Source organism: Heterodontus francisci, chromosome 19 (genome assembly GCF_036365525.1).
Source record: "Heterodontus francisci isolate sHetFra1 chromosome 19, sHetFra1.hap1, whole genome shotgun sequence".
Lineage (NCBI taxonomy): Eukaryota > Metazoa > Chordata > Chondrichthyes > Heterodontiformes > Heterodontidae > Heterodontus > Heterodontus francisci.
This window is the reverse complement of record NC_090389.1, coordinates 72189771-72198567: the sequence shown is the minus strand read 5'-3', so window position 1 is coordinate 72198567 and position 8797 is coordinate 72189771. Positions and strand designations below refer to the sequence as shown.

The window sequence follows — 8797 nt, the reverse complement described above, 5'->3', positions numbered from 1 at the left end:
GCTTGGAGTGAAAAGTCTGTTGTACAAACCAGACCCGTTATCAACTGCTATCCCTGACATCCTCCAACGTTCCAGTCATCTCTAGAAAAGTTCTATCAGAGTGTTGTGATGCAATCAGAACGCGCCCGAAAGGAGAAGCTGGCAGCATAGTGATGACATCAGCAGGAGCCGCTCTTGGCAGCGTGGAGGCTAATGTTCGGAGCGGGAGAGCGTGGAATTTAAAATTAGCTGGGCCGTAGGCCGCTTCTTCAACCCTCTCAAACAGAATACAAAGATGAGTTGCTTTTCAAAGAATCCGCGGCACTCCTAAAATACTCGAGTTATTCCAACTCTTCATTTTCGACTAATTCTGTTACCCGCGTGGTAACTGAACCCTTCTGCCCCCCCCCCCCCCCCCAATGAGTAAATAGACCGACAGCTGGATCACATACAGTCGGGCTGAATTGAATCAGAATGGCTGATCCAAGCCTTGCTGCAAAAGACAAGTATTTTCAGAGTTTGGGAAGTAAAGTATGTGCGTCCCAGAACCAGGAGCCACGTAAACGAAAGCTTGGTAAGGAATGTGTTACAGATGGTTATATTGAGAGGATTAACTGGGTCTCTTGGTAACAAACGATGAAGGTCGCAACCAGCATGGAGGCACTGTTTGAAAAGGTAGACATTCAAAAGGAAACTAATGTTGTGGAAACCTCGGTTAAACCAAAATGATTTCTGCTCGCCTTCGCTATCTCTGTAGTCTCCTCCAGCCTTGCAAATCTCAGATTTCTGGTATCTTGTGCATGCCCCCAGTTCTTTTGCCCCACAGTAGGGAGCTGTGCCTTCAGCCTTCCAGGCCCTAAGTCTTGAAATTTTTCTCCCAAAATATCTTTGTGTCTCCATCTCTGACTCCTCCTTTAAAATGCTCATTAAAATGTAGCTCCTTGACCAATACTTTAGTTACCTGTCCTAATAGCTTTTCCTTTGATAGAGATTGGAAAAGGCCAGACTTAAACATGGGGATGAGAATTTTAAATTGGAGGCATTAGAGGACTAGGAGACAATGTGGATCATTAACGACAGGAGTAAGCTGGACTAGATATAGGATAAGAACAATAACATTCTGTATTAGCTGAACTTTACAAAGCATGGCAGATTGGGGGCTAGCCACAAAGGCATTGGAATAGTGAAGGCTGGAGGTGGCAATGGCATGGATAAGAATTTCAGCAACAGATGGACTGAAGCAAGTGGGGAGGTGGGATTAGGTGATTTTTGTGGTAGAGAGGGTGTGGGGTTGGGATCTCAACTCGGGGTTGAATAGAACACTGAGGTTGAGAACAGGTTGTTCCAACCTGTGATATTGGCCAGAGAAGGGGATGGAATCATTGAAAAAGTTACAGTATGTGTGTGTGTGAAGAGAACCGAAGGCATGGTTGTGGTGTTCTCGATGTTTACGTGGAATAAATTGCAGGTCATCAAAGACTGAATGTTGGACAAGTAGTTTGACAACACAGTTGGTGGAGAGGTACATTTGGATGCTGTCAGCGTGCATGTGGAAACTGACCCAATGTCTGGAACATGCTGTTAAGGGAAAGTATACCGATGAAGAAAAGGAGGGGGCCAAGAATAGAACTTTGAGGCACATCAGAGGTAACTGCGTGTGAAAAGAGAGGCCATTACTGGAGTAATTCTGGCTACAATTTGAGAGTGAAGAGTAGAACCAAGAGAGGGCAGTTGCACTGAGCTAGATAGTAGAGGAGAAGGCTGGTGTAATAGATGTAATGGGCTTGCATCAGGGATAGCAGTAAAATGTAAAATAAAAACAGGAAATGTTGGAAATACTCAGATGTAATGTGATGTAAAAGCATCTGTAGAGAGAGAAACCTTGAAAGCTTATTGATCTGAAAAGTTAACTGTTCTCCTCTCCACAGATGCTGCTAGACCTTTTAAGTATATCCAGCCTTTTCTGTTCTTCTAGCATCTGCAGTATTTTATGATTCAAATTTTACTAATATAACAGCAAAGTGGAAATTCAGGTTACATGGACATAGCAGAGGTTAGGGTAGTCATATCCTGGTTATAAACTGGACAGGGAGGATACAATATGAGTGTGACCAAAGTTAAAGTGTGAGTTACAGTGTTGGAATGAAGTTGACTTGTGGAGTCAGCTTGTAGCATTGACAAACCATTGTCCAGGTTTGGAGATGGTTGTGTAGAGGGAGTGAATTCAGGACCTGTATGAGGGAACAAAGTATCAGCAGGTGCATTTCTGGAGATTGGAATTCTGAAATAAAAACTCAAATGCTGGAAAAATAAAGCTGAAAAGAAGAAATCCAGATTAACATTGTATTGAGACCCTAAATGCAAGATCTCCCTGAAACATCAGTTTCTTTTTTCAGATACTGATGGATGTGCTGTTTATTTATAGTGTGGATAATGTTAGCATGACATGGGAACTAACTTTGAGTAATGCTCAGATGCTGCTAATTAATGACTAAATTGTGGATTCAATAAAGCTCGAGTCCTGTTTAGGTTGTGTCTGGTTATGTTTGTCCGTTCAGTTTCTAGAAGGGAGGGCTCGGAAGACAGAGCCCAACCTAAAAAGAAGAGGAAGAAGAGAAGAAAGAAACCCCCCATGGAGCTGAAAAATTTTCAAACAGTGAATGGGGATTGGTCTAAAACTGCTCAAGGTGGAATGGAAGAGAACAAAATCCAGCAAAGTCTCAGTGGTGAGAGAACTGCATTTTACAATGAGTAATATTTCCCTATTCTCCACTGGGTAGTGAAATTTATTTTGTTTCACAAAATGAGGTACTAGTTCTTGCACCTTTGTTCACATTATTTTATTTCATTCATTCTCTGCTCCCAGCCTGCTCATGCTTTCACCATCACATTGAGAATCATCTTTGTAATTTCAATTGTGTTTTGTAAAAGTCCTTTGAAACGATTATATTGTTTAAAGCTCTCTCTTTCACAGAGCTGATGTAAGTTAAAAGCAAAGATATAATTGGTGATTATAAATAATTTCCGTTTTGCTTTCTTTAGTTAGCAAAGTGGATACAGTCTCATTTTCAACAGTAAATATACTGCGCCAGAGACTACATGAGAAAATTCAAGAAAGTCGTGGGCAGGTATGATATTTCGAAATGTCTAAATTTTATGTGTGGGGAATCCTTGGAGTTGCATTTGAAGACAAGTTAGTTGCTCAGTTCTGGAGCGATTACAGCTTTAGACAGGCGAAAACTGCTATTTAGATATAATAATGGGTCTGAACAATAGATACTTGAAACAAGACTTGGAATAAGATGTTGTAGATTAGAATATAAAATTTTTCGATTTTTAAAGTTTAATGTTTACAGTTACTCTAACTAACTGGGGCCTTTGAATTTCAAAGTATTTGTACAAAAATGCAAATGTTCAAAGATCTGACCACAGGTTTGGGTGCCCTAAAAAGAAGTGGGACTGTGAAATATTTATTTTGGATTGTCATTAAAAATGGATTCTGCTGCTGGTGTTTCTACAAAAATCCCTTGCAGTCACAGATGGTGTCAGAGATTAAACTTTTTATTTAATCTAGTCTAATCTAAAGCATAGACTTCTCCCCCAAATTTATAAAGTTCAAAACATTAAAATACAATGCCAAAATATTTTGAGTGTAGGGATCTCAGTTAGAAAGGGTCCTAGGACCTATGCTTGTTGGATGCTGTTCTTGTTAATGGGAGACTACATTGTGAAAGTGCCTCCTATTGTATAGAAGGTATCACCTCATCTAGTAAATACAAGGGATGGGGCAAGGTGGCATGCAACTTCAAAACAACTTCTGACACGCACACGCACACACACACACACCTGTTATGACCAAGGTGGGAGTAATGTATTGTTAATTACTGCACAGGCCATAACACATCAAATACAGTTCCCCACCTACTGAAGATTAGCCAAATTAAACACTGTATGTTTCCCCCAGAATAAAGCACACCAAGCCAGGTTTCTTCAAAGTACAACAACATTAACTATTTATTGGAAAATAAATAATAGGTCTTTACTAACTAGATAAATCTTACATATATGAAAAAACTCCTTAATCCTCATGCACACACACATACATTCAAAAAAGAAATGGTTAACTGGTTTCAAACGGGTGTTTTACATTACAACTGTTACTTAGGAATAGAAGGGATAATAAAAATTAGAGGTTCACGTTCTGGTAGGATGTTTTCAGTACGGTGAGGTCCCAGAGTCGAATTGTCAGATGCCACTTGAAGTCTCTCCAGGCGAGGTTGATGAAAAGTCTGTGATGAGTAGGTGTTCATGGCAATTTAACTGCAGCAAGCATCACATAGGTCTTCCATCAGGGGTGTGGCTACAGGTCTGCTTGGGTTTTGAAGCAGTAGAAGACTGTTTTCAGATTTCAGGATTTTCTTAGAATACTGGAGGCAACAGGAATCTGCTACATTTCAAATCCTTTTCAAGAGATGCAAGTCTCCTTTACAGAGAGAGGTAATACCTTTCTGGGTCTTGGTCTCTCTGGCTCCAGGCAGGTCAAGCAAAGATTTCAGATGTCTGCTCTTTGTCCAATTCACAGACTTTTAAAGGGTCCAAAGTGAAAAAGAACCTTCCTGAACATGGTCACATGTCCAGACACAGTGTTTCTCCCGGTTCAAAGGTTGCTCTGAAGAAAGATCGAATCCCTGTGATTTCCTTGAAACTGCTGACCTTCCTGTCCTTTTACAAGTTTAACTTCCTTTCAAAACATTGCTGGAATTCCAGTTATTTTTGTAGGTGTCTTTCACTGAACAAAATCCTTTTTTCTGTTTTTTTTTGGAAACATAGAAGTCCAATATTTTAGTACAAAAAAAACCTTTTGTGACAGTAGTTTTAGGCTTTTTTCTATGCTCTAAAAGCATACATGTGTATATGAAATGGACACAGTGAAATTACATAAACACACTGATATTCATGCAGTTTGGAAGCCAACAGATGAGCAATCAACAAAGTTAGCCACTGTACTCGGCCAACCTTTGATTAAAGGCTGACCACAGGAGAAAGACTGGTCTCTTTTTCATTGGTCTGGGGCCAGCCATGTAAAACTCTAAATGGGTGTCTTTTCACACATGACTCTTGCTGGTAGCCATTTGACAGTTGGGTAGACAGTACCCTGCTTAAGGAACTCTCACTCAAGGGGAGTACTTGTGTAGGACTCATTTGGGGCTAAGGGGATTGAAACCAGAGATTTGCTGATTAAAGTTACACAGGGTGCGTGCATATGTTTCATAGATAAAAAGGCAGATGTGTTTGAATTTTAGCACAAGTAAACAGTTTACATAATTTGCCAGCTGGTGTCTACGCAATAAAGATTTCCATTTACTGCCTTTTCACCACTCAGTTAATTGTGCTGTTCCTTGAACTTTTCAAACAGGGCAACCCAAAAGGCTTGCTGCCTGAAGAATTAGAGAAGAAACGTCTGCGCAGAAAGCAGGAGAAGGAAAGGAAAAAACAAAAACGAAAAGAGTTGCGAATGAAAAAAGAACAAAAAACTGTTCAGGAGGACAGTACTGCAGCAAAGACTCCAGATGGAGAGAAAAAAGACAAGTTTAAGAAAATGGAAGAGCTATTACTTTTCAATAAAGTGGACATGTCATCTGAAGTAGTTAAAAACAAAAAACTGGAGAAAAAAGAAAAACGGAAAATCATTAAAGGTGGTATCACACCTTTGATTGGCAAAAACTACAAACAACTCTTATCTAGGTTGGAAGCCCAAAAGAAAAAAATTGAAGAGTTGAAGAGTAAAGATGAAAATAAAGCAAAGGAAGTCGAAACAAAGATGAAGTGGACCAATGTTCTCTACAAAGCTGAAGGCCTGAAAATCAAAGACAATGAAGTAATGCTGAAAGCTTCATTAAAGAGAAAAGAAAAGCTCAAATCCCAGCGACAGAAGAATTGGGAAAAGAGAACGGAGCATCTCATTGAAAAGATGCAACAACGTCAAAATAAGAGGCAACAAAATATCAAGGAAAAGAAACAAGCCAAGATAGAACGAAAGAAGGACAAGGCAAGAAAGAAGGGACGTATTCTGCCCGAAGATTTGAAAAAAGCAAAACTTTAAAAGAGAAGGTTGAATTTTCACATGCCCATAAAATATGCACTCTGATCTGCCCAATCCCCTATTGTATCTAATGTTGTGTAAAGCATTGCTGTTCAGTGAATGGTGTGTTGCTCATTAGTGGTTTTCTTAACCGTACTATATATTGAACATAGGAACTGTTAATATCTGAACAGCTTTTCTATTGATATTAAATATTTTCAGTGTTTTTAAAAATGGTAGCTCATTTGACTCATCAAGTTAATAGTCTCACAATTATGTTTTCAGCAGGAGAATTTGGTTCATGTAGCAGATTCAAATTCTGCCCTGATCAGATTCCCTGAACCGTGCTGGTTGTTATAGCACACGCAAAAATAATGGCTTTTTTGACATCCATACAATCATACTGCAACAAAAGGTTTGGGGATGGGGAGATCAGATTAAAAATAATGTCCGCTCCATCTTGAATGAGAAATTCATTTTCTTCCAGATTGTTCATTAAATAGCAAATTAGCTCCTGGACACTGGAAAGTACAGTTGATCAAAAACAAACTGGAACTTTTCAAAAGGAAAATTAAACCTAAAATGGCATATTGTGAATGTCTTCTGCGTTTAAATTTGCAATGCTGTGTAACCTATAACAACGAGGCATTGCTAGCCAATATAAAATAAGTTTGTAATACTGATTTGGCTTTTAACAGTTTCTAGTTCAGCAGTTAATTACCACATTCAAGTGTATCAAGGTTTTGAGAATTTTTTCATTAGTGTTTTTTCAGGTTAGATGTTGGTATTTTTCAACAAATACCTACTTTAGCTCTCACAATGAATCCCAATTTTCTCCCCAAAGTAGGTAACTTTCAGACATGCCTGTGCAGGTTTAATTTTCCTTTTGGAAAGTTCCAGTTTGCTTATCAGCTGTACTTTCCAGTGTCCAGGAGTTACTTTACTACTTAGTGAACAATCTGCCTATCTACTGAGGCATCCAGAGCAAATTCAGTTAATTTGATAGACTGAGATTAGCTGATATAGAAAATCCATCTTCAGATTGCGGTCTTGACAGGAAGAAAGCACTTTTTGAACATCAAAGCACCGGAAAACATTATGCAACCCCACTCTCAGGTTCTGAGCTGATGAAAAGAGAACAACTCTAGATTATTTTCAGCTGTCATCCCTAATCATATTCCAGCTTCAAACACCTCATCTTTTATTACTTTGGTTTCTTTTATCTACAGCTGCCATATTCAAGTACATGTTTTACCTATCTAAAATGGGCACTGTATCTTTCAGCCTGTAAGCTTCTATATCTAAATTTATTGGAAATTCAGGACAAAAAAGGCAGGTCTTCAAAATTTGGGGTTTAAAAGTCCATTTAAATTGATTTGACCTGAACTGGAAGTGTGTTGGTTAATACTCAATTCTACTTATTTAGCTGTACAGGTACTTGTTTCTGCAACAGGGCTGATTGACTAATAAACAAGTGATTCGGTGTGAAAGTACTAGTGGCCAGATATGATTTTGATTGACTGACTGAAGGTGTTACTTGTATGTGAATTGACTTGTGTAAATATAAGTGGATTGTGTTTAGTTCTGGGCACCAAACCTTAGGAAGGATATATTGGCTTTTGAGAAAATGCAGCATAAATTTGCCAGATTGATACCTGGACTTCAAGGGTTAAATTACGAGGAGTGATTCCACAAACTAGTGTTATATTCCTTGGAATTTAGAATGTTAAGGGGTGATTTGATTGAAATTTAAGATATTAAGGGGAACTGAATTTTTACTTATCCTATTTTAATTGTTAGGGGAGTCGAGGACTAGGGTATGTAACCTTAAAAGTTAGGGCCAGGCCTTTCAAGAATGAAGTTTAAAAAATACTTCTACACACAATGGGTGGTAGAAGTTTGGGACTCTTCCATAAATGGCAATTGATGCCAGATGGATTGTTAATTTTAAATCTGAGATTGAAAAATTTTGTTAACCAAAAGGTTTTAAGGGATATGAGGGAAGGGTGGGTATATAGAGTTGGATCACAGATCGGCCATGATCTCACTGAATGGCCTTCTCCTGGTCCTATGTTGGTGTTGTATAAGTGAGAGGTAGTTGAATTACACGATGCAAACTAAGTGAGTAAAGTATGGAACTGAAATATGCCTACATTGAAACTTCTCAAATTTGTGTGTTTGAATCATTTAGTACACAGGACAATGACGATCCTAGTGTGGCAATAACTCACCTGACTCCCTAAAGCCCGTCCAATATCTACAAGGCACAATTTATGAGTGATGGAATACGCTGCACTTGCCTGGATGAGTGCAGCTCCAACAACACTCAGGAAGCTTGACACCATCCAGGAGAAAGCAGCCTGCTTGATTGGCACCCCACCCAAACATTCACTCCCATCACTACTGCTGCACGATGGCAGCAGTGTGTACCATATACAAGATGCATTGCAGCAACTTGCCAAGTCTCCTTCGACAGTACCTTCCAAATCTGCAACCTCTACTACCTAGAAGGACAAGGGCAGCAGACACATGAGAACGTCCCCACCTACTTACTTGCTCCGATCATAAGAACCAATTGGACAGGTTTTTTTGTGTTAACAAAGAGGTTAACTTTATTGTACCTAAACCAAACTAAAAAATAATAAACAATACACCAACTTTCACTCTCACGCACACTAGAGGTTTACACACACACAAATAGGTTAGAGAGTGGGGAAAGGTAGATTGGTTGAGTTA

The 8797-nt window shown here is 39.1% G+C and overlaps 1 protein-coding gene across 1 annotated transcript; it reads left to right on the top strand.

Annotated features, from left to right (window-relative positions):
- Positions 1-150: 150 nt before the first annotated feature.
- On the top strand, positions 151-7939 carry surf6 (surfeit 6). Its single transcript, XM_068051939.1, has 4 exons — positions 151-553; positions 2538-2705; positions 3022-3107; positions 5396-7939. Exons 1-4 carry the CDS (start codon positions 454-456, stop codon positions 6080-6082), a joined length of 1041 nt encoding a protein of 346 aa, XP_067908040.1. The 5' UTR covers positions 151-453; the 3' UTR covers positions 6083-7939.
- The last annotated feature ends 858 nt before the right edge of the window (positions 7940-8797 follow it).

Coding starts and splice junctions, on each gene's coding strand:
- surf6 (XM_068051939.1), top strand. CDS start 454: ATGGCTGATCCAAGCCTTGCTGCAAAAGACAAGTATTTTCAGAGTTTG. Junction 554..2,537: donor GCCACGTAAACGAAAGCTTG/GTAAGGAATGTG, acceptor TTGTCCGTTCAG/TTTCTAGAAGGGAGGGCTCG. Junction 2,706..3,021: donor AATCCAGCAAAGTCTCAGTG/GTGAGAGAACTG, acceptor TGCTTTCTTTAG/TTAGCAAAGTGGATACAGTC.